This window comes from Eumetopias jubatus, unplaced genomic scaffold (assembly GCF_037043125.1).
Source record: "Eumetopias jubatus isolate StellerSeaLion01/CBP00866 unplaced genomic scaffold, mEumJub1_p1.0 scaffold_7, whole genome shotgun sequence".
NCBI lineage: Eukaryota > Metazoa > Chordata > Mammalia > Carnivora > Otariidae > Eumetopias > Eumetopias jubatus.
The window spans coordinates 22,735,238-22,761,921 of record NW_028274813.1 but is presented as its reverse complement, the minus strand read 5'-3'; the positions used below and the strand labels follow the sequence as shown (position 1 = coordinate 22,761,921).

The following is a 26,684-nucleotide window of genomic DNA, read 5'->3' as shown; positions in this document are numbered from 1 at the left end:
TGGTCTATTAAAATATTAAATTGTCCCAATATCTGGATTACTACATGATATATGACTTAGTTTAAACCTGTAGTCCTGCAGGTAAGGAGTTGACCCTCTGGTACGTGATTGTAGAATTGAAGGGAAGTTGTATCTAGGTTTGTCTGGACCAATGAGACATAGCGTGTATCTTGAAAGCAAATATATTCTTGCAGAGCGACTCCCATTCTTGACAAAGAGCTTATAAAAGCATTCCTGCCCCTGACACCTCCTAAGGTCATAATTAATAATAATCTGACAAGAATGAGAAGTGCTTCTCTCTTCCACTCATATCATTTCCACCCTTTAAACAGGACTCCTGGCTTATCCAATTCCATTTTAATCCATAGACATTCCTGAGCACCTGCAATTCATTTAAACACATATCGTGCACCCAAGCACTGGTCCAGCACTGTAGTCCTGTGGATAACTTCAAACCAATATTAAATAACATTAGAATATTAGCATCACATCACAGAATAGTAACATGTCTGAGTTGCAGATATCCATTTCAATCCACCCAACAAGAGCATGAGGTAGATGTCATTGTCTGAAGTTTACAGAGGAGAAAACTGGAGTGCAGAGTGCTTGTGGTCACTGTGGGCTCCCCTCCAGGGGCAGAGCTTGTGTTTTCTGACCCCGTACACAACACTTTTCCCTTGATAGTATGGTTGGCTCTATCTACTGCTTAAGTAGCAATCAGGTAGAAAGGAAAACATAAATCAGATGTGTATTCTAAGTCAGAATATAGTTAAGTACATTAAGTGAGATTTGAAGAAAGTACTAAGTTAGCCTGCTAGAATATTTTATTTTTCAACTGTGGGATCAGGAAGAAGCTGCAGGAAAATGTGTTGGCATTGTGTCCTAAAGAAGGATATGTAGAATCTTATCAGGTATAAATGGAACGAAATGCAGGTAGAGCTGAGTAAGGAGTGGTATAAGCCAGGACATTGTGGGGAACTTATCAGGCTTGTTCAAAGCATAGCAAACATTTATTTAGTAGTTGCAGTATGGAGGTGCTCAAAGGGGCAAACGGTAGTGAAAGACAGTGTTACAAAGTTACAATGGAGCCCAGAGGTAGAAGATCTTGAAATTTACAAAAAAAAAAAAAAAATTATGTCTAGAATTCTTTTGATAGGCAATGGGATAAGTTTAGGCCAAGAGAGTGTCACATTGAATGCTGTGTTTTTATTCTGGCAATGCTTTCTTGGGTTCATTGAAGATAGGTTAAGTGGAGTCAGGGAGCTTGATTAAAGATTTTCAAGATTCATCTGCATAACCCACCAACCAGGGCAGTAGAAATGAAAAGTAAAATGACGTTTTAGAGATGGCTTTCATGGGACTTGGTGCCTGGAGGTGGGATGCTGAGAGGTGAGGATTCAGAGGTGACCCTGAGGGTTTAGGCTTGTTCCTGAGGAAAATGGTGCCATAGAGAGAGGCGCGATTTTGTCTGGGATAGGTAGATTGCACATACTTATAGGATATTCAATTCAAAATATATTCTGTCACTAAAGTGAAAATGTTTATCCCAGCTTATCTAACTCCAAATGATCTCTCCTCTTTCAAGCTTCTTTTGGACTTTCATCTGGGCTACGGAGTTGGCATACGAGAACACCACAATCACTGTGGAGCTTTCCAAGTCCCACTTCTGGATATTATGAAAATGCCACCTGGTGACTACAGGCCACCAAAGGCAGAGACCACTCACATTCACCTTGCATCTCTCTGTCTCTGGTTGCTTTCTCTGCATTGCTGTCTCCATTTGGATTGTGTTCAGCTTCTTACTAGAAGAGAAAACTTGACCTGCAGTGATTGAACTGGGGAATATATTTTCTCACTTAAGAGGAATTCTGGAGTCTGGAAAGTAGAAAACTGCTTGTTTGGGCTCAGGTCATGCACTTAACAATATCAAAGACAGCTTCTCAGGTCTTTTGTTCTTTCCCTCACACTTACCAGCTTGTGATCACAGGATGGCTGCTACAGCTCCAAATATCTCATCCAAACCCAAGCAAGAAGGGAAAGCAGTGGGACCTGCCATTTCTTCCTGTTTTATTGGGACTAGAATAAGTCTTTCTGGAACCTCTAGCAGATTTCCTTATCTATCACTTTGTCCAGACTGATGCCACGTGGCCACATCTAGTTGCAAAGGAGACTTGCTTAGGCAGGTCACATCACCAGCCCTAGAAAGGAGGAAGAGTAGAATGGATATTGACAATGTCTCCACACTTGTCTTTCTTGCTACAGTGTAAACACTTTGAAGGCAGGGACCCTGTTCCATGCCATGTGTTGTTCCTTCCCTGGAACTTTGCTGGATATATAGAGGTCTGGGAGGGGAGGTGCTTGAGGAGCCAAATCCTTGCCTTGTGTGCTAAGCACCTTCTTTGTCTGTTGGTTCCTCTGAGCAGCCTTAGGAATGAGGGAGTTTCTGGATATATGTTGAAAGGCTCTTTCCAGCACCTCTCAAAAGAATAAAAATTAAAAAAGAAAAAGAATTCGAAGAAAAACAAGACTACATGCTGGGAGGAAATCTATGCTGCTGTAAAAATAGAATAGGGCTCAAGTGCATTCTTCAGTAAAGAATGCATGAAAAGAAGCCTCTTAAATTATGAATGTGGCTTCTCTTGTTTATTGCCCAGTAATCCTGCTTTATTGATTTCTGTTTATTTCTAATCACCTAGAATGAGAGACTATGTTGCTTAGAGATCTTGATCCCTAAAAGATTGTTTAAAGCTACTCTGCTGTATTTAGTTGTTTATTTTTTGCTCAAAGTGATCGAATCAATATGAATACAAACAGAACACTTTTTCCTTTGCTCTCTAGAAGACTAGGGGGGAAAAATACAGAAAAGCTAAATAAAGATCCTTGGATAAAAAAAAAAAAAGTCCCAGCAAATGACATATTGATTTCTTTCAAAGAGTCAGATTAAAATTGTAAATTAAAAATATTCTTCTAAGTTTTCACAGATGCACTGACTCAGCAGTATGGGTATTTATTGATTTTCTCTTCCTAGAGAACCAGTTTGGAAATGTAGCCCACTTTTCCCAGGATCAGCTGGTTTTCAGAGTTCTCAGAGGGAAGTTTACCTCACACTCAATGCTGCCAAAGGTCCTTGGTTCTGTATCATCAGTTCTCAGTTGTTATTAAACTCTGGTGCGGGCAGATAAGGAGGTGAGGGGGCAGTGTGAGGGACGGACACAGAAGAGCCATACCAGTGTGTGTGTGTGTGTGTGTGTGTGTTGCGGGGGTGGTGGGGCGTGCTGGTGCTCTTCTCTCAAAGTACCCATCAGAGAATAAGGCTGGTTATGACCCATACTCATGAGGCCAGAAGTGAAGCACAAGAGACCCAGGAGCATAAACTATTTGTCATAATCTGAGTTTCTAAAAACCATGTTAGAACCCTTTGGCCTGACTCAAAGACATTTTAGACAACTGTTCTCAGGAGCAGCTGCAGAATTTGAGGGAACTGGTGCAAAATACAACTAAGGGGCCGCTCATTCAAAGAACAGAAAAAAAGTGCAAAAATATCAAGCATCTTTTTCCCTTTCTCTGCAGTCTCTCAACTTGTCATAGGACTTTTTATTTGCTATTTAATGCCATTTTAAGTAAATAAAAATAAGTTTAAATTATTTGCATGAATATTACCACTCATCTTTATATTGTGTGATGCTAGTTTTAAATGCAAATACGAGAGCATTTAATTCGAATGCAGAATCACTGAAATAACACAATTCGTATTTCATGGTTCACATATGCATATGTATTTTATTCTTACTGGAAGAGTGAAGACTGCACAAAACTAACTCACCTGTCCTTATTTCACTTTTTGATACGTGCACCGTCTACTGACACTCTCTACCTTCACCTTACTGATAGTAAGGTAGGATGAAAGGAAAAAAATCTCTGCGTGGTCCTTTCTGTTTCTATTTGTTATTTTTAGTGTAAGTGGTTGGCTAAGACAGAGAAGTAAGAAAGGATGTGATAGGTTTCCTTGGTGGCTTATGTTCTTAGAACGCCATCGCCTTCTCTCTGCTTTCTGAGCAACTTTGATTCAAAGGGAAAACATAGCCTGTGGGAGCCCCACTTACTCAGTAGATGTAACACACTTACCTGTGTGTTCATATCAGAGGATATGGTATAAAACTCTAAAAGAAGGAAATGCAAAGGAGGTCAGCTTTGGACTAAGACTTTATCCATAGTCACTCTTGTCTAGAAGGTAAAACCAACCTCCCAGGAGAAAGGATTGGGGGATTCATTCAGATAAATCTATTTGATTCATCTTACTCCATTACATGGTGGGTCCACAGAATCCTGTGCTTATGGAGCACCAAAGACTCTGTAGAAGAGGTGGCAAGGAACAGGGCTGGACACACACATTGCATGTATCCCATTTCCTTATGCACATGCTCCATTGTCTCATTGAACTTCACTTATAAAACACAAGTTCAAAGATAAAATGGTTAAGATCTTCAGGGTGGTGATAGCAGAGCATTAAACCAAGCCCAAGGCCCTTGTGAGCATAGAACCTTGTGTGACTGCCTAGGTCTCCTGCCTGGGATTATACCTGCTCTATTTGCAATACCCACTTTGACGGTGAATGAATGCTGTTTCCTAGAAATTCGGGGGAAATTGCTAGCCTTGCTGTCCATAAGAAATGAGAAATAAATAGTCTTGGTTTTTCCCACATGAAAGTTCTGTTATGTTTGCTTCTGTAAATTGTTTTGAATCTGTATCTAAAATGAGATAATCCACTTCAGGCATGTTGCAGCCTGGGAATGAGGAAGTGACTTCTGTAGGGTGAGTGAGTCCATCGTGAATTTCTCGTGCAGCAGTACCTAAAGACTTTCTCCAACTTGGGATTTATCATACCAATCAAAGAATATTTGAATCCACCCCCACCCCCAGTCTTCCTTTGTGGGAACCTGGTATTATCTTTTAGACATGAGTAACTGGGGATAAATTCTCAATCCAAAGCCAAAATCCTTTGAATTTTCCCTCTCTTGGGGTTTGATAGCATGTTATTCAGTGTGCTCTCACTTTCCCCTAGAGTTCTGACTCAGACTTACTGCAGATTCCCTGTAACTCCCTCAGGATTTTATTAAACCAAATGTCAAATGCACAAAACTTGCTTTAACTGCTATTGTTGTTCTGACACCTGTATTTGCCTTTTCTAATATGATATTACATGGCAGAGTGGGAGATATTCTTTTCAGGGCAATAAGAAAAACAGTCTTGTCTTTTTATCAGTTGTATTTTACATTCAGTTCATTGCATGTGATTGTTCTTGGTAAGTTTGCTGTGCCACATACTCAGTAAGTTCCCGGCTGTGCTAATATGCTGTTCCTTGTTTTGTTTATGTTGTCTTGAGCTTGCATTTTTCTTAGTTTCTTATTAGGCATGAACCTGTCATACTTTTAGTTTTTCAAGGTACCCGTTCTCAGCCCTTTCCTACATTGACAGACAAAAGAGATGTTCCCATGCATTGCACACTCTTTTCAGTAAAAGTGGCGTTCCATAGACAAAAAAAAAAAAAGGTTATGTTTGATTCCCAACATTTTGCTATTTTCCCACTCCTTTCTCTCCTGCTCCTCTAGCATACCTTAATTTGTGACCAAAGATTGAGAACCACTGCTATTTGCTCTGTACTGAATGGCTACCTTACATCTTTTTTCGGAATTGCTGACCAATATCCAGGACGGGCTTTATCCTGAAACTCATTGTTCTCCTCCAGTGTTTGGGTCTATTATTAAGCCTTCCTAGGCTGTGATCTCAAACTGCCAGGAAGGGCCATTTCTCCTTTGTTGAGTGGTAAGTTTAGGTTACAAAACAGAGGGCCAAGAGAAAAACCGTCCCCACAAAGAAATATGATTCTGTTTTTCCTATTTTTTCCCCAAAACCCATTTCTTCTCCCTGAAGAGAGAGAGAACAATAGTACATTTTTGGTTCAAAAAAACCACATTGGCGCTCTCCATGATAGAGACTTTTGTACAGAATTTTAACATCCATTAACTGATACCTACCTCACTTTTAGTGGGTTCCATTAATATTTGACCTGGTCAGTATTAATATTTGACCTGTTGAGGCTCGATTTTGGTGATAATATTGGAATAAAAAGCTTACTTAGAATGGAAATACCACCAAAAAGAATAAAAGAAGGTGGCAGGTTGACCAGAAGATAAGCTAGAAAAGTAGATTAGGTCCTCGGAACTTCAACTAAAATTTTGGCATTCCCTTGTAATGGTTAGACCCTAAATACTCAAAACAAAGTTTGTGGTGAAAACCAAAAGAGTTTAAAGTGGAAACATAGCCAAGCCTTTCTGACTAGCCATACTAGAGAGAACCAGCACCAATAAGAAAAATAACTATTAAAGCCAAACCTGAGGTGTATATAATCAACAGGCTCCTGGTCTAAATTCCTAGAGATGGTATGTGGTTGGGTGGGTGGTTTGTATTTTTTTTTCCTGCATCCTAAATAATATGTAATTTCTCCAAGCCAAGAAATAAATTGAAAGGATTTAGAGGGATTTGCTTATCAGTGGAACACCACGTAGCATTACATTCCTCCCGCTTTTGGGAAGGTACATTGAAGTTTGGTTAATCTTCTGTGGTTCAATACTCCTCTTCCCTCTGTCAGGCTGCCTTGAACAACAGACAGATTAACCCTCCTCCTACCCACTCCCTTCTCCCTCCTCCCTCCCCTCTCTTGATCCACCCTTCCTTTTTTGAGCAGATGGAAGAAATCTTAAAACTGGAAAGAAAGGAAGAAAAAAAAAAGATGCCACGCCACATTTATTTATATAATCTATGAAGACCTCAAGGATAGAAGGAAAGGACCCCAATCCTAGCACAAAGTTTGGCTCAGCTTAGCTTGGTTCTTTCACTGTTAATTAAATCTTGAGTCTGCAAAGGGATTTCTTTAAAGGTTAATTCATTAGTAAAAGTTATTATACATCATGCCGTTTTCTCATCCTGCTCCAGTGTATGCAGTGTGGAAAAGAAGAGGAAGAATATGGAGGCTATTGAGAGCGAGCAAAATGTAGAGGGAAGTTGGTGGTACTATTTCGGTGGATTCCTATACAATCTGCTATCAGGAATGCCTGTGAATACTCAGTTTTTGTTACAGTGGGTACCATTGATGGACCTCACGCTAACTTTATGTTTTTGTGGCTGATGGTTTAGCAGCTAGTCCTTGTTTTCTAGTTGAGCCTGGCTCAAATCCCCTTAGTCTATAAGCCACATGAAGACAAGGACTGTGTCTGTCTAGCCCTCAGCACAGTGAATGACACATCATAGGCAATTAATAAACATTTGTTGAGGGAAGACGGATTGAATGAGTAAATGTGTGCATACTTAGTATCATATATCAAGAACAATTTTGTTTGTTTTTTATATTCAGTTTTCTTAGAGCTCTGGTCCGGTTAACTGAATTAGGTTATGCTGCATGACATATCTGTAACCCAGGGCCATGCTCTTTAAAGCCTTCTCATTCCACGGAAATATGAGTCAAGTAAAATATGTAGACATTCACATCTAACTTGGCAAGTGATTATGTCCAGGAGTGGGTAGAGAGAAATGAGGAAAGGATTATTTTGAAAAACTACAATAACATGAACTCCAGGAGACAGTTTTAAAATTCACAGGGTGTTGTTCCAGTGAAGTTACATAGGCACATAGAGGTAAGGCCTGAGGGAAACTCAGAAAGCATCTTAACTAGATGGAACTTTGTCTCTTTGTCTCCGTCGTTCAGAACCCATCTCGTGGTATGCCCCGACCTCTCACACTTGAGTATGACAAGTTCAAACCATTTGTTTCATTTTCTCGTAATAGTGTCAGTTGCTTGTTTTGAAGATAACTATAAAGGGGGTGTTCGGAATAAAATGAGGGTATTGATAATCCCACCCATGCATCCTACCATGTTTTAGGGTTGTTTCTGTATTGGGCTTGAGTTGGATAGAGTGATGGGGCTGGTGGGAGAGAGGGGAGGGTTGAGATTTTTCTTTCTAACAAGTTTGCCCCCAAATCCAGGCTGTTTCTATCTTTGGTTTGGTCTAAAAATCATCCAGTAGTGTGTGTGTGTGTGTGTGTGTGTGTGTGTGTGTGTGTGTGTGTGTGTGTGTGTGAGAGAGTGTGTGTGTGTGTGTGTATGTGTGTGTTGGGTGGGGGGGATCTATAAGCATTAATCTAAACTGGGACTATGCAGTGGCAACAATTTGATAAAGAAAACCCTAATAGATAAATTTAAATTGTGATGGTCAAGCTTTTTAAAATCTCATTAAAGGTTACAGATGTACCTAGAGTCTTTAATTAAAAGTATCTTAGACATCCTTTATTTAAATAGAGAATAAATGTTCATGATGAAGCTGTATGACTCCCTCTCTCCTATGAGATACTTTAAACCCCAACTTTATCACGGAATAGAAGTAGAGAGGGGAAAAACTAAAACACCAAGCATTTGAAGGAGTTGAATTCTTTTTAGCATGAAGCAGCTGCAGAGATGTATGGCTGTTTTTGGTGGGACTTCAGAATATTTATGGGCCTTTCTCTTTTCCTTTTTCACTGGCAGAAAGGCGATCATCATTCTTGAGTGTGTTATTTATAATTTCATAAAGCTGTTCTGGGGCAGGACTTATTTTATCTTGCGCTTAATCTCGGTCAAATAACTGTGTTTCTAAGGAGCTGGGTGGAGAAAAATGATTATCCCCCTGGAATGATTAGCCTATTCTCAGTATAAGGTAAAGGGCTAAAGGTGGGAAATTGAAGTCACAAATAGGCTTCTGGGCAGGAGGGAGGGGACATGGTGAGTCTACCTTGAGCTCTTCTGACCTGGCAGCAGACATTTTTCTCAATGCCAAATTAACGGATGGCAATGAAGAATGGGGGGGGGGGCACTCCTGTGAGGTAGAGCCCTTCAGAGTAAATAATTAGAAGCAAGTGATTACAGACACAGTAACTCACTGGAGAAAAATGAGAAGCCAGGTCTGTGAGGCTGAGGGAATTGGAAGGTAAATATACTATAAATTTAGTAGGGTGGACAGAGTTTTTGAGCTTTCTTCTGTCCCAGTTTATTCTAAGGTAATTTATATTTAAATAAAATTTATATTTAAGTTTATTAAAATAAATGCTGGGAGGAAAAAAAGAAAGGAATACAAATGCAATAAAAAAATCTTTCAAGAAAAGAATAAGGACAGCTCCTTCCAGACAGATATTTTATTGAAAGTCATTATAATACCTATCTTGAGTTTTATGAATCCTAGTACAGAACCAAGTAATTTCAACATATGGATTAAAAATATGAAATGCATATTTTAAAATGGGGTAGTATGGATTATTATTTTGAATATGGAACTTGGCTAATATAGAGGGACAGAAGAATATTTTCCTTCCCTTGAGAAGGCAAAGTAAGGTCTTTAATCTGCTCTGTGGAGGAATGGTGAAGTCAGCCCCATGCACTGCGTTCTGAAACCATGTATAAGTGCTTCCAAAGGAAGGGTGATGGATGACACTGATGGGACATGGGGAGGGGAAGAAGGAGAGATGTCCCATAGGAGAGGATATTAAATTCATGTTCACTATCCGAGTTTGCAAGAACAACACGATAACTCAGGTGGCTGTCATTCTGTCACGCTGCTACAGCTTTTTACCCTTGTCCTACTCAGAGGTATACAAATAAACTGTGTTTTTCATGCCTCTGAGCCTTTGCAAAGACTATTCGTTCCACTAGAAATGCTCTTCTCCTCCCACCCACAGCTCTCAGCTCTCCCTGCTTCACTGCTGCCTGTCCGTCTGGGCTCATTTCCACTTCCCCTCTGCCCAGGAGCTTTCTCTGCTCCCCTGCTGCTTGCTCCCTTAGCACCTTATGCTTACTCTTGTCATAGCATTCGGTTTACTATGTCAAGTTTGCCCGTTTACTTGGCCCTCTCTTCAGAGACGGTGAATTCCCAGAGCAGCGGAACTGTTGTTTATCTGTCACTGTATCCTTCATAATGGCTACAGTGCTTGACACATAGGTGTTCAGTAAATATTTATTCAAGTAATAAAGGAATGAATGAAAGATGAACAAAGCACCGTGATGATATAGTCCCATAGACTATATCACAAATGGTGGATGGATCTAGTAGTCCAGCCATGATCAAACTGTTTGGTTTGGAGGTAGTCACAGACCTTCTATTCTTTCTTGATGGACTTAAAGGTAATGTGGGTATTTGACGTATGGGAGCCATAATATGTAAACGCTTTAAGCTTAGTCATTGAGAATTATGAGAGCTTTAGACAGTCATTGGGAAGAAGAGTAATATGAGGATGACAGAGAAAGCACCTTGATAAGCATTCCCAGCATAACTATAAGAACAGAACTTCCTAAAGCAATGCTATTCCCTGAAGGAGCGTGGATGGTGGGCAGTTAAAAGTAGCAGATGTCACTACAAATGTCCACACGCTTGATTATTATTAATGAGTACTAAGATGTTAATATGTGTCAACTGTGTAGCATGAAGTCTGAATACAGCAAATGTTTAATAAGTGGTAAATGTTATTGGTAGGCATTATTCTAGAAAGTTAAAATATCTTTTTCCTCTCAACAGTGCTAACTGCTCTTTTTTCTAAGGAATTATGAGTAATTATGAAAAATGGGTATGATTGTAGGAAAATACACACATACACAGCCTAGGGCTACTATATTTTATTTAAAGACCAAAGTCCATAGTTCCATTCTGTTCATAACAATTATATCCCGAGTCTGTGTGTATCTGCAATAGTGAAGCATAACTCACCAGCCATGGGAACCGATAGTCAAAAAAGTGTGCCTTTTTTTCCCAAAGTTCCGAGTTAGAACATGAATTTACTTATATTTGGGGAAGGACACAGACAAGAAAAAGAGCTACTAAAAGAAAGCCTTGGGTTTTCTGAGAGTAATTTTGAATCAAGTTGTCATTACTTTAGGATGTGATTCTAAGTGCATATCATCCAAAAGCTTTTGGTTTGTAATTTTGAGGTTTTTTTATATGGTAGGGACAGAAGTAGTAAAAAAGAACTTTTTAATCCCTAAATATAGAGTTCTAAATCCTGAGTCCTTTGCAAATCAAAGCTTGCTGCCCCCAGCAAAGAAAGTGTTTCTGAAACTACAGTGTTCTGTGGCAGTCATGGTAGTGTTGGATGCCAGGTTCTCCAGACAAACATTGGTGACTGTGTTGGGCAATGAGGGGATGGAGATGTTTGTAATGGCTTTGGGAATTCCATTGGCAGTGGCTGTAATTGGTGATGATGAGGTTTGAGAGACAGAAAGGAAGGGGCTGGATTCACATAAAACCCACACAGATTGTCTGGACCCAGAGCCATGGGAAACAGATTATCTTCCAGTGATTTTTAAGCTCTCTTGGCATCTCTATGAGTATATTTTTCTTTATCACTCTTGACGGCAGATGCAACCAGAGGTAATGAATGAAAATGGAGGTAATGAATTATTGGCAATGAAGAACAGTTCTGATGGGGATGAATTATTAAAGAAAGAATACATAGGTGGATAGCAACTTTATTTAAACTAGGAGTGGCAACTAGGCTTGGAAGTACAGTTACTGATTGATTGATTGACTTAGTTTTAGCTAATATTTATTGAGCATGTACCATATGCCAGGAACAGAGCTTTAGTTTTTCTTTTTTTAAAAGATTTATTGACTTATTTGAGAGCAAGAGAGCAAGCACATGGGGGGGGCGGGGAGAGACAGAGAATCCCAAGCATGGAGCTTGACATGGGGCTCAGTCTCACAACCCCGAGATCATGACCTGAGCCGAAACCAAAAGTCAGATTCTCAACCGACTGAGCCACCCAGGCACCCCCAGAGCTTCACTTTTAACATTATACTTAAATTGGTGACAAGACACTGTGTTTATCCCAATTTACAGATGGAAAAATTGAGGCTTGAGGAGGGGAAGTAACTCACCCCACCCCCCGGTCACTGACTGTCAAGTGTAGGAGCTGGGGGAGTCACAGCTGTGCTCTGTAGAGAGTCAGTCCTGCTCATTCCATGTTCTGCTGGACTGCCTGCCACGGACCCTCCTTGGAGTCTAACCACCATTAATGGGAGCTACTGGCAAAATGTGTTACTGTTGCCTGGGAGGAATACTTTATTCATCTATATGCATACAGAAGATCAGCAGAAATCAGATCTCTGGGAAGTAGGGCACAGGGTCATTCAACTGGAGAGAAAAGGCATGGAAATGTGGAAGAGTATATGTGTGGGGTCTGCAGTGGTGGTTGGGGCCCATTTTGGGGACAGACGTGAAGGTGGTGTTGGGGAAGGAGAGTGGTGCTGGGGACAAGTCACCCAAACCATGTAGCTACGGGGAGAGTTTGTGTAATATTAGAGGAGGCAGGGGAATGCTGAGAGGAAAATAGTAAATATCCTTCAACCTCAGAGTCTAGTACTTTTCTTGAAAAAGAAGTCTACATCATATTTTTGGCCAATCAAAATTAATATAACTTTCTTAGAATTCTTGCTTGGCTATCGGTTCTTGAGATGAATTCACTAGATGTTCATGTAACTCATCGGTTTTCACTCAAAAACTAGGAACCCTTGCTAGTTGTGCCACATCCAGGCCATTCTGCAAGGTCCTTATAATGAAGTCACCAACAATTAATTTCCAGTTGATTACCTTTAGAAGTGTATTCTTGACCTCTTTTTTATGACCACCCTCTAAGGAGTTTTTTAAGATAATTTTTCGCCTAATTGCCCTTCTCCCATAAAATTTTAATACCACGGATATACTGTATATTTCTTTAAGTACTGTAGGCTTTTGGCAGGTCAAAAAACATTTTCATATCTAGGATCCATCCCCCCACACACCTAAAACAATTTTTGCTGCCTTGAGGGAGGTCTTACGTCCATGGATAACTCATGCTTTCTAACTATCAAACAGTGATTGCGACCCTTCCGAAAAGGCCATTTGCCTCTTATGATTGCCTTCTGCATTTCTGCACAGTTAACATGTATTCCTCTACCACCTCCCTTCCCTAAGAAACTTAACGTGGGCCTGCAGAGGGCCCAGCCACAACAGGAAACTCCAAGGAGGTTTGCTCACCAGGTCTCTAAGACCAATCATGTTGGCTCTGGGATATCGCTTCAGCTTTGGTTGCTGAAAATGAAATGCACACTTCAGTAGTGTCTAATTGAAAAAAAAAAAAGTATGTTTGAAATTCTTTTTCTGTTAACTTTGGGGAGGAGCAGGGTTGAAGTATCTCCCTGTCAAATGTAGAATAAAGATCCATAGCATGGTTTAAGGCACCTCTCTACCACTGTCAGTTAAGTGAACTCAATTACCTAGTGTGACTTTTCTACTGTTCTTTGTCGAGTCCAGTAATTCTATGCTTTGTGTGTATATTTCAAAAAGGATGTTGTCTGGAAATGCTAAGCATATGGGTTGTCACGTGCATTGGTTTGCTCGGGCCTCCATAACCGTACCACAGACTGAGTGGCTTAAACAACAGAAATTTATTTTCTCACAGTTGTGGAAGCTAGAAGTCCAAGGTCAAGGTGTCAGCAGGGTTGGTTTTTTTCTGAAAACTCTTTCTGTGGTTTATGGATGGCTTTCTTCTCCCTGTGCCTTCACATAGTCGTCCCTCTGTGCATGTCTGTGTCCTAATTTGATCTTTTTATTAAGGATTCCAGGTATATTGGATTTGGCTTACCCTAATGATCTCATTTTAACACAGACACTATCTCCAAATACTAGTCATATTCAGAGGTACCGGGGGGTTAGAACTGCAGCATATGAATTTTGGAGGACATAGTTCAGTCCAAAACCAACATCATAGAAGAAAGGATGTAAAAGGAGCCTAGGTGAATCACAGACTTTGACTAAGATGTATCTGTTCAAATCCTCCCTGTTTCTTACTAGCCCTGTGTCCTCTTTGAACTTAAGTTCTCCTTAAAAGTGTAATAATTATATCCATCCCAAAGGATCGTTGTGAGAATTGCATCTAAACAATTAATAACAGCTATACCTAATAAATACATATATATACATGTCTAGCTCAGCATCTGGCTTCTAATTGCTTTTCCTCTTGAATATGGATTCAGACTTCAATGCATTGGGAATAATAAAACCAAGCAAGTCAGTTAATATTGTTAATATCAAGAAGGGGAAAGAAATGAGCATTTATTGAATAACTACTGTGTATTGAGTACTCTTATGCACACAGTAGGACAGAAATTTGTTTTTTACGTAAGATCTACAGATTAATTATTCAATAGTATTTATCGTGCATGCAGTATGTATCAGGTACAGAGAGTAGTCTTCTCATCTTCTGTGTAGCAAACACCCTTCTTATTGTCCATACCCAGTTTCCTGTATTTCTTGCAGCAGATTCCCTGGCATTGGGGAGTTTCTGCAGGATCCAATAGAAAAAAAAAAAAATTGTCACAAGTTGAATTACTACGGTGGCAACCAGATTTTTTTCTGCTGTCGTCAGAAACAGTCTTTCTGTGTCCAGAGGCTGTCACGTGGTATTTCTCTGCTGGCCTACATTACTAATTCAGCTAATTGCAGCAATTACATGAAGAGATCACTGCTAGCGAGAAAAGCCGTTATGCTGTTCCTGAACAGACTGCATTCCACAGCATTCATTAATTATGCCTGCCTATAGATTCACAGCCACCAAAGCATGCACTTGAGACCACACACCATATGCACTGAAACCCTCTCAAAGTTTGCAGTGCCTTTCCATGCTGTCTTACACTCTTATATGGCCCACCGTTTGTATATACCTTCTCCTTCCCTTCAGATGCTCAAAATTGAAATTAAAATCAGAATAGTCAGGCTGTACAATGTGACTTACAGAGATGGGATAGTCTTGAGCCTCCTGGAACCACTTGGAGTCATTCAGCTTCTCATAAAATCCATACAGGTTGTCTGAACCCATAGCCGTTCACAGCTACACAAGAGTTTAAAATGCTCTGTCCTCCAGCATGCCCTCTTTAGAGAAGAGAAACATAATAATGATGGGAGGCAGGACATAGTGATAAGTCTTTGATGCTTTTGTTCATTGGTTTCCTTATCTCTCTCTCTCCTCTCTCCTTCCCTTCCCCCTACCCCATTATTTTTCCTTTGACACACACAGCCAACATCAGATGACCTTGTTTCATCTGCTGAATGTTCAAGCGATGATGAAGACTTCGTTGAATGTGAGCCGAGTACAGGTAGGTTAGGTCAGTCTTGTTTTGCTTGCTTTTTTTTTTACATTTGCAAAAAACAATACATACATATATGTGACTATACATGTGTTCTATATATATTATAGTGTGTTAATGTGTGTATTTACTGTATATATGTATAAGGATACATATATAAATATTAATATATAATCAAAAGCATCAAATCCCATGGAAGGAGCAAATAAGATCCCAGGGAAATTTAACATCAGTTCCTGATATCCAAAGAAAAATCCATGGTGTACCACCCAACTTTGAGCAATCGGACACCCAGATTAACTATGGGAACAGGAAAAGTACAGCAGTGCCTGGCAGCTATGAAATTGACAGGGGGTGGGAGCATGAAGATGTCTATATTGGAATAACATCAAAACCCCCTGAACCCAAAGTGGAGCTATAAAGATCATTTAAACCTCATGAATTGTTCTGAGCCTGTGTGGCAAACAAAATAAAACCAGAAACCCAAACCAAACAACAATAAAAAAACCCCACACATTTTCCATGGGATTTCAACAGCAGTTAACATGGTATTATATTTATACTAATTTTGTTCATTGTGCGTTTAGAAAATTGTGCAGTAATATAGCATAGTAAACACAAAATTAGTACTGAACCATGCCATGTCAAAGGCTGAGATGCTTCAAAATGTATCTACTGTGCTGAAGTTAAGAGGGCTTTCGCAACTCGATGCTTCAGTGTGTTCCCCATTCGCACCCAGATACATTTTGATATTTTATGGTCTTTCTTTATATTGAGCTATATAATGTCCAGCAGGCAACTGCGGTCCCTGATTATTTCCTATCAATTTTTCCAAGTCGTCTGTTTTGAGACTTGCTATAAGTTAAACATTTATATATATATAATAGAGAACAGATATCATCGAATTTCTGTGTATGTTTAATAGAATTAAAAGCTGGAGTTGGGTTAGGATCTTATTTCTGCAAAGGCTAAGAGAAACAGAATATTCTAGTTGATTTTTTGGGTTGCTTTATTTTTTTTTCTTTTCTTAAAAAAAAAGGTGAGCCATTAAACATTTTCTTTTGCTAATTCTAGAGAAATTCAAGGTTTGTGGAAAAAAATAACAAAAGTAAAAACTTTCCATTCCTTAACCCAAGATGATTTACATTTTTTTTCATATTTTGTTGACGGCCTGACTGGTGTCTTGCAAGTGGCTTTGAATCAGGAAGTTCTGTGGGTTTCTGTTTTTAGCATTACATAGAAACATAATAATAGGTAGGGTATTTCCATTTTGGAGTGTGACCTGTTCCTTTTAGGAGCTTGGTTGTGAAGAAGGAAAGTAACTCTGGTCTGGTGTGGTCAAATTTTTTCATATTATTAGATAATAATCTCAATGTACTACATGAGGTTTTAATAACACTGGAGGGCAGATACATCCAGTCCATACCAGAATTTGGGCACCAGGTTTTTATTCACTCATTAATTCATCCATTAATTCATTCAATAAATCTTTCTGAGCCCTAGGACAAGATACAGTGTATCTCTAGAGTTGAGACCTTCCTGTTCTAATAATTTTCATAAATGAGCTGTTGGAAAATAGAATTAGGAGCTTTACTACTGAAATAAATTTCCTCTCCAAAATAATTCAGTTCAGCAAATATTTTTTGAGTTAACTATGTATGTTAAGCATGTGCCAGATCCTAGGAATTCGGATATGAATATGGCATGATCCCCAAGACATTTGTTAAATTAGCTGATTTCATGGCCAATAGTTTAAGATACCTAGACTTTAATTTGGATTTTCTGTTTATCCCCTCTCTGGTTATCTTGCTTTCAAAGCAGTAATATCTGTATATATGCAACATTGTTGTTCAAAACTTGATTTTAAGTCGTCTTACAAAAATTAAGGCTTGACCATTACAAAATATTGCCACTGTCTTCCCCCACTACCTCCCTGCCTCCTACACATGGTCATCTCCATAGCAACCTCCGTAATAAAACAAAGGGCTTTTCCAGATATGATTCACAAGGTCTACAGCTCCCCAAGTTGTGGGGGTATATTGCCATTTGGTATTAAAGTTGAACAGGCCCAAACCTGAATGGCACCAAACTAAGTCCATTTGCTTTTTTAGTGGCTGCACAGGTGTTTCATCTGATTCAAAAGCAGAGGACAGAAATTCAATGCCAGCATTTGAGTAATATAATTACATGGGGCAGGTGGGAGATAAAAGCAGGTTTTAAAACAATCTGTTGTGTTCGGCAACAGGGTGTGGGAGGGGGCATATAAATAAAGTAGGTGACAGAGTGTTCACCCTGAAGGAGCTAACATGTAGCTCTATGAGACTAATATTGATCCCCTCTGCCTGGGATTATTCGACTCCTCACATTTGAAGAACGAGCGTTTCTTCTTTCTAAATTTATTTATTCCATAAGGTATTCCTGATAAGTGATTCAGATACACAGGGAAATATGTTAGAGGCATATTTAATACAGGACAGAGATAGATATTCCTACTGAAGCAGAGATTTTACTCTTGGGGCCTGATTAACACTGATGAAGGTTATACGCATAGAGATACCGAGCCCTCTTTTGTATTCAATGAGAAATATTTCCATAGCCTTCGCATCTTCCCAAAACAATTTGGATTAAAAATCAGGAAAATTTAAACCAGTTGTTTCTGGAGGTAGGTTTTGCCCTACCTCAAGAGAAACCTTCCATTGCCCGTGCAGCAACAGATAATGGTGACATTTAGATAACTTTGACATAAATCATTAGTCTGAGATTCTGTGTGAATACTGAGGTTAAAATTCTGGGTCTGAACATTCTAACTCACTGCCTCAGTTTCTCAAATTTTACTCTTTTCCAGGCCTGATGTTTGACGGAAATACACTAAAGGTGGTTAATTACCCAGGCCTTGTTTCATCTTACTTAACAATGACTTTTTCTTCTCTCATTTTGTTAGCCAGTTTAGGATTTTCCAGCTGTCTCAGTTAGAAAGCATTTAACTTCTACAGCTTCTTTCCTGATTATTTAGGTTGACTAGAAGCTCATATTTTTCATAAATTTGCATAGTTCAGTATATGCTCTATTCAACAACTTTTGTTTTCATGTGGGCATCCAATTTTAAATGAAATTATTTTTCTTATTTAATCTTCTTTAAATCAAAATGGGCTTTAAAGCTCCTGGTTTTGAATCAGATGAAAGCAATTGCCTTTCACACCCAGCATGCACTTCAGCAGTTAGGGATCACTCTCATTTGTATAGCTCAGTCAGATTATCTTTAGGGACCACTTAAATTTGGGGGGGAGTTTGGCTGATGATAGTCTAGAAACCTTTAAGTCCAATGACTGTCAAATTTTCTCTGGATGTAATGAGTGAAAAACAAACAAAAAAACCCTAGACCATGAGAGCGAGGCAGAAAGTGAAAGCTCAAGGAGTATTTGTTGACTGAATTTGTATGACTCAAAATACCTCATAATCTTAAAATTGGAGATTTTTCATATCTCTAACTTCATCTTCCCTTAAAGAGCTAAATAAAATCTGTTGAATTGTTTAAAATATATGATTCCATGCAAATAAATATCACCCTAACAAAACCCACATTTCTTCTTCTTCAAAAAAGAATCCTCTACTTTTTATAACAAGTCACAGGTAAAATTGCATTTTCTAAACATTTACATGGAGAAACCAGCATCAAAACTTTATAAAATCATATAAAGATACCTGCATTAAATGAAAATATTCAGAAGAATATTTGAATAACTATTTAAGTACCTAAAAGTGAAGGTCAAGGTTTTAATTTTCCTAATTTGTACATGTGGATTGTATTCCCCGCAAAGGAAGTCAGTGTCTATTTAATATTTCAGACTTGTGTCTTCGCAAACAAACTCTTTCCTTCCCAAGTACACGTCTATTGATATGAAATTGTGCAGTAAACTCATATTTCATTGTTCTCACCTCTTTGGATCTGACAACAACAAAAAAATAGGGAAGCTGGGGAAGATTCAGATGACTGCTAGAAAATGGGATTATTGATAAATGATATGGGAAGTCAAATTACAATTAAGATCTTTAGTAAATTCACATTTGTGATCTGAAGTATGGTAATTGATTCTGATATATAGAGAAATTGACAAAAGTCACTTCCCAAATGGAAAAGAAATCTTCTGTCCCTTCCCCGGTCTGACCCCCACTGTCTCCGTCTTTGGAAACAGAAATAATATCAAAACATTGTGATCTTAGGTTAGCGTTTGTGTAACTGAAAATTACCAACTTTCTGAATTTTATATATTTATAGTCTCAATATTCTAAAGTCCTGAAGGCAGGGGTCACAAAGCAGAGAAAAAGAAATAAATAAATAAAAAGAAATGCCTTTTACACCTGAGAAATGGGCATGTCAACAATTAACCGTATTCTGGGCGCCTGGGTGGCTCAGCTGGTTAAACGACTGCCTTCGGCTCAGGTCATGATCCTGGAGTCCCGGGATCAAGTCCCACATCGGGCTCCCTGCTCAGCAGGGAGTCTGCTTCTCCCTCTGAAACCTCTTCCCTCTCGTGCTCTCTATCTCTCATTCTCTCTCTCTCAAATAAATAAATAAAATCTTAAAAAAAAACAATTAACTGTATTAATTGATCCAGCCATTACACTGGGATACATTTTTCTGGTTGTCAGTTAGCCAGGTTTTTTGCCTCCACTTTTGTTAATGGGTCCTCTATCAAATCTCAAAGGACAGTCCTTCCACCAGAAGGCAGACAATAAAAGGAAGTATGAAACACATCCATCCATCAATAGGACTGTGCTAAACAACTTCCATAATGGTGGGATTGAGAGAGATGTTTAAACTATTGGCAGTAACTTGAGATCACAAAATAATTACTATTCCCAGAGTGGTTCTCAGATGTATTTTTACACCTCAAATCCACAGCTCTCATATTTGCATTCGGTGTTTTTGCTACTTTGTTCCTCTTTGTTAGTCACACTATAATATTCAGCCCAGTGTGGGTGAAATTTTAAATCTGGCAAAACACCAAGAGCATAGCCTTATTTGTGTTCTCCAGGTGGACCTGAGTTCTTAATCTTTATCAGTTTGAGATTCCTCAGTATTTATAATATGAAAATCTGGCACTGAATTGTTAAAAGCTCACCAAATCCTTAGGGTTTTTATTTGCTGGATCGCCATGGAAAATGCAGCTGAAATGTTAAGACAATACTGATTTTGGATCAGAAAGATATGAATAATTTTCAGAATCTACAGATTAAAAAAAGAAACTAAATGTGCTGGTCATTGGCCTTAAATATGATATTTGCAATCTTTTTTTTAAAAGATTTTTATCATTTTTATTTACTTGAGAGAGACACAGTGAGAGAGGGAACACAGGCAGGGGGAGTGGGAGAAGGGAGAAGCAGGCTCTCTGCCGAGCAGAGAGCCCGATGCGGGGCTCGATCCCAGGATCCTGGGATCATGACCCGAGCCAAAGGCAGACGCTTAACCACTAAGCCACTCAGGCACCCCATATTTGCAATCTTAAGTGTTTATAGAAATACATCTTGTCATTAGTGTTTTCAGCAAGCTTGAAGCATTAGCAAATTGTACATTTTTATTACAAAGAATTGGATTTTTATTTAATTTTAGGAATATTTTTCCATATGGAAAAATTGACTAATGACATAATGATTCTATTTACAATCTTGAGTTTCCATATGGAAAAATGTTTCTAAAATTAAATAAAAATTCAGTGTATAATAGTAAATGCCTAAATAAAATACCATAGGAATGTTTGAGTGTCACAGTGTCCAGAATCCACCTTGAAGCTGAAGTCCACTTTAAAACATTTTTAATAAAAGGATAATGGAAGTAATCTCAGAAATGTTTTAATTTTACTAAGAAGAATATAAATAAATGTAAATTTCATTAATTTAATCATTGTTGGCTATAGACATTATTCATTTTTACATTTGAGTTATAATACATGTCTAATGTATGCAAAAGCAAATAAGTATCCACACATTTAGATCTAGGCTAAATCCTACCCATTTTTGAATTTCATCCAGTGATTTATAAATTAATAGAGTATGTTTATGGGTGCATAATGTTCCCAATTTAATGGCATAATTTCTGTTTTCATTCATTAACCCACTCAGTGATGAATTGTATCACTCTCTTATAACCCAACTCCACTTCAACCCAAGCTAATTTTTAAGCAAGTGAAGCAAATAGGTGCCCTTTAAACCCTTAATGGTAAATTGCTTTGATAATTAGGGTATGAATAGAAATATAAGTGTAGGAAAGTCTACTGATTGGCTAGTAGGCAGTTAGGCAACTGATAGCTCAGGCATGATGTACAGAAAATAGGTGGCTCATGGATTGACCATTATCATGGTTTTCATAATAACAGTAAATCTAATAACAAGAATGATAAAAATGAAAAAAAAATCTATCTCCATTACCCAAGATTTTGTGGTATGTCGAGAAGGGAGGGGAATCAGTAAGATCAATGTGTAAGTATACACATTTCTATTTGAAAGTTTAATAAGTGATTTGTGCAATAACTTTTAGTGACTGCTCTCTGTAGGTACTGGAATAGGTGCTAGGAAAACAAAAATAAGACATAACATCTTCAAGGAGTTCATGGTCTATTAGGGAAGACAGATACAAAAATAAAGGGAATAAAAAGGAAAAAAAAGGAAAGAAAGGGAAGAAACAGTGTGGACAATGAATGGAAATGCCTAGAATATTATCAGAACTTGGAGGAGAGGTTGCTAATTCAGCAATAGCATATCCCGTCTAAGGATGGGCAAGAAAAATCATAGAAGATGATACCAACCAGTGACAGAATCACTTAACCCCAAAAATCATTCTTCTGTATCTTAGTTTGAGGGCACAGAATTTCAGATTCACTGTGACTGAAAAATTAATACAGTTCAGTAATAAACTTTTCTTTGAACACACACACAGTATGGTCTAGGACCAGGTCTTCTTGGGTAGCAGGGTAAGTAAGGATGGGCATGATGAAGGGAGAATTTCAAGCCAAACTCATGAGAACTTCCTGATTTCAAATGCTAATGCAAGTAGTTGATAACAAGTGAGCTTAATGAAATCATTAAGCAAGCCCCCCCCCCCAAATTAATAAAGAGGGATTGGGTTTCTAAGCAAAGGTTTTTATGAGTTTTCTTTTTTCCTTTTTGTTCTGTATTTTTTCTCACATTAATCCCAGTATATATACTGTGTGTATATATATATATATATATATATATATATTTGTATATAATATGTGTGCATACTAAATGTAGAGTACCTATCATGCCATATATATGTAGACACAGTATAAGTGATATTAGACTAATGTAAACAGAGATTAACAACAGTCCCTGCCATCAGTCATGTGTTTACACAGAAATTCACACCTTCATTTTTACATCAGCCAACACAGACATGCACGATATGATACTGTTTTAACTTCGCGAACAAAGCATGTGAACTTTTTTTAGGTTTTGTTTTCTTCTGTATCATAATTACAGTGGTGATTCCATAATTCAGTTATCCTTGGGAGGGGTGGAGAGAAAAATTATACAGATATATCTATCCATATATGCACATTCCTGTGTATATATATAAATAGATATACATACCTTTTATATATTTGAAAAACATTTTCTGTCGTTTCACCTCATCTTGTGCCGCATGAATTTTTGGTGGTTCAATTTACTTTGTTTTGATTCACATTTAGTATTTTGGTCATTATGGTTATGTGAAACTCATTGCTGTATTTTTATTGGTAATAATAGCCATTTTTAAAATACTGAGAGATATATAGATATACAGAACAAACAAGGCAACAAAATCTTTTCTTGCCATCCTAATCTCTAATTTCTCCCCCTTCAGCATACCCCTCCAGTATTTATATTTATGCTTGAAACAAAACAAACCCCAGCAAATCCAAGAAAGTTGTGTACAAAAGAATGAAATACTGTGTCTTCCTTTTCTTCCTCCTATATAGATATATTTTTTTCCTTTTAATTTCCTTCCTTTTCCTTTTTCATTTTTCCCCATATCTGCACAGGCCACTTGCCTTCCCTCCACCCCTCCTCCCCCCATGACAATATAATTAATTAAAAGGAGGACAGATGAGCCAGAAAAGAAAGAAAGAAAGAAAGAAAGACGGAAAGACAGGTAGACATCCAGATACAAGAGAGAAACACATTCTTGTCCACAAATTTCAGATGGCATAAAAAGAATTTTATTGCAGATGTAGAATATTTGTTGTATCTTTTATTTCTGGACCAGCCCAGAATCATTGTGTGGCATGCAGTGATAGTTGTGTAGCTAATCGACTAACCATGGCCTTCATCACCAGTGCATGGTTGTAACGATGCCATCTTGTGTTTCATCCAAGTGACACATCCAGGCTAACCCAGCAAGTCCAGTGTATGAGTTGTGGGGGTAACTTTCTTTTGTAGTTATAATCTCATGGGTTCTCATTTTTCCTATTATTTCCATTGGGTCATGGCAGCCCCAAGAGCTGCTCTCACGACATCTCTGTATGGTTTCGTTGTTATGTTTGCTTCCCTTGGCACAGCAGTCGAGCATATGTCTCTTGTCTGGTACATCTGTCTTGCCATCTTGTCTTGGAGTCCACTGTCGTGCTGTTGTTCTGTGATTCTGTTCTCTGTTTGTAATATGTGGTTTGAAATGCTCTCCTTTTATTTCTCACTCCCCTCTTGTTTCTACTTTTAACCTCACCCCTAGGGAACTTCACAAAGAAGCAAAACAAATTTTCAGTTAAGTGTAAGGCTGATAACTGTGCTTTGACTCTGGAAGTCATAAGTTGCACTTTCTTACTGTCTAAGGGGACAAAACTTACAGCGGGAAACTGCTAATGCTAACAGCCAAACAACCACCCAATCAAAAACAACAGGAAACCCTTGTTGATTTCTTTGGCATAATCAAATGGGCTTACTATTAAAGAGATTTCACGTAAAGGCTGATTTCCGGAGAGTTTTTCTATTGATTATCAATCGTCTAGCTAAACCTTTTCTTTAGGAACGGATGAACAGAAAGGTTTTTCAGAAAATGCTAGTAAGGGAGCATCTATATAGGAGAAATAGAGCAATGCCTGTTCCTGAATTGGTAAGGAATTTGTGAAAATCTGAATGTGTTTTATTATGAAATGCATTTATGTTTATTTATTTCAACCTAAAATATAAATGTGTTTGGCAAGGCATTGGAGAAAAAAAAAAAAAAAGCTTTTTAACTCACTGGTTCTACCTCATGCATATTTTGAGGTGAGATTATCTTTTGATCTTTTGGAGTCAAATGATGTGTATTTTATATTATTTTTTTAATTCATGGAAGCATTACGGAGCCAACACTTTGACTTAGACCTAAATCCTTTCTTTTCTCTTTCTAAAGACCATGACATACGTAATAGCTTTAGTTATGAGAATAGAGTCTGAATTTCTTGAGACAGAAGTGGAAAAAAGTGCCCAGTTAATAATTCCGGTGCTGGACTATGCTTCTGATGATCCAGGAACTTTGTGGGATGACTTGGTTTTTTTAACACTAATAGTATGAAAATGAATCTTTGTCACTTCACCTCCTTATTCATAAAGGTTGAGCAAGAGAATATAAAATAGGTATACAATGGATTAATAGATTAAAGTTCTAAGATGTCTAAAAGTCTGTATTTCTAATCTGGAAAAGAGGAAGCATTTTGATGCAGATGGTTTTAGGATGAGATGTTTCAGGCATGTCTGGGTAGCTCTCTGCTGCTCTTTAGGGCAAGGGCAAAGCAAGAGGAGACTAATGGGCACTGTGGACTAAGAAGAACTTTTTTAAAAAAGACAGGAAGGGAGAGAGGGAAGGAGGAAGAGAGTGAAGGGAGGTAAGGGGATAGGGAGGGAGGAAGAGGTATTCATGCTGAATGAGGGAAAGCAGCTGGTCCATAATGTTAAGAACCAGCACACACACAGACACACACAGCCCTAATTTGTAGTGTTTTCTGTAGTATAAAATATTGCCACCATGGCCGACTTCAAGCTACAAATACGACAACACGAAACTGAGGATTGGGAAGTACTGTTTATTAGTACATGATTATATAGTGTTTTCACCATACAGATACTACAGACATCAATCACCTCAAAAGCATAAATAACAGTAAAATGTAGTAATATAACTAGGATGTAATGAGTTTTAAGATTTTAATACCTTTGTTTTTAACATAATGTATTTGATTGCAATTTTATATACTTTAATTTTTGATGATGGCTATTTAAAAACCAACTTGCAAAATTGCTGCAAATGTGCTAGTAATCAGCCGTCAGGACCTGGCTCTAGCACCCCACTGGCTCAGGTACCATGCTGGGGGCATTCAAACACGGGATTGATTTAAAATTTTTTTAAGTTATTATGAGTGGGAAACTTACGGCCATCTTACAGTTGAGAAAATCAGGACTCAAAAACTTTGCTTCTCCAGGATTACATTATCTGCTCATAATGGCAGAGGTAAGATTCAAACCCAAATCCATTTGAAAATGGATACATTTTATTTCTCCTGCAGTGTGCACAGAGGATCTGGATTAAACACTTATTAAAACTAAATTTTGGAACTATCATGTGCTTATTTGTGGAGCTTTCACTAATCTTGTTTCCTCAAAATAGAGTTGCCAAATACTCCTCCCTTAGTAACACTGAAGATGAAGAAGATACTTCCTAGGTTCACAAATTTTGCTTCTTGAGCTTTAGAAAGACATAATGGATGCATTTCTTAGCACGTAATTATAATCTCCAGTATGATTCCATTACTCAGTTGTTATGTTTTGTAACTTTTAAAATATAATGAACTTTATTTAGTTACAGTAGTTGATGCATGTTAATTAACCAGCTGCACAGTGAAATATATCAGTGCCCTTTACTTCCACATTTTTTCATCTAGTAAACTAGTATACTAACACTTAAAACAGCATGGGAACCAATGTATTACAGAAAAATGACTGAAGCTTAAAAAAGTCATTTTCCTGTTACATACTTAATCATTGCTTTGTAAAAAAGTCTGAGAGATCTAGGACTTAAAAAGGAAAAGTGTTGGATCTTATTAGCCCTTCTAATTTCATGAGAAAAATTCTGTGATTGGGTTTCCGATAGTGCAATATTTTACTTTGATTTGATGTCAGGGTTAGTTGCCCCTGTGGTCAACTTTCAGTGACAGCATATATATAATATTGAATACAGTCCCCTGAAGTGATTTCTAGGCCTCCTCATATAGATTTGCCACTGCTTCATCTTTGTTCCTTCATTCGGTAAATATTCTTTGAATGCTAAATTGTAGCCAGGGATAGTCCTAAGTATTTTATATTTTTAACTTCTTTAATCCACATAGCAATCTTGTGAGGGGCTATTATTATCATTTTTATTTTAAAGATGAGTAAACTGAGGCACAGAAGAGCTAAGCAAATTGTCCAAGGTCACACAGCAAGGAAGTAGAAAAAATGGGATTTGAACCCAAGCCA

General features: G+C 38.1%; 1 protein-coding gene across 13 annotated transcripts in view; it reads left to right on the top strand.

The window, feature by feature from the left end:
- NRXN3 (neurexin 3) overlaps positions 1–26,684 on the top strand; it is a 1,474,839-nt gene that overhangs the window by 1,410,850 nt on the left and 37,305 nt on the right. For 10 of the 13 annotated variants that reach the window (XM_028123318.2, XM_028123231.2, XM_088025019.1 and 7 more), the window contains one exon: positions 15,128–15,206. In XM_028123318.2, coding sequence (XP_027979119.1) covers positions 15,128–15,206 — 79 coding nt within the window. Of the gene's footprint in view, positions 1–15,127; positions 15,216–26,684 lie in introns of all 13 variants that reach the window. The other 3 variants (XM_028123395.2, XM_028123813.2, XM_028123694.2) reach the window with 1 other exon arrangement.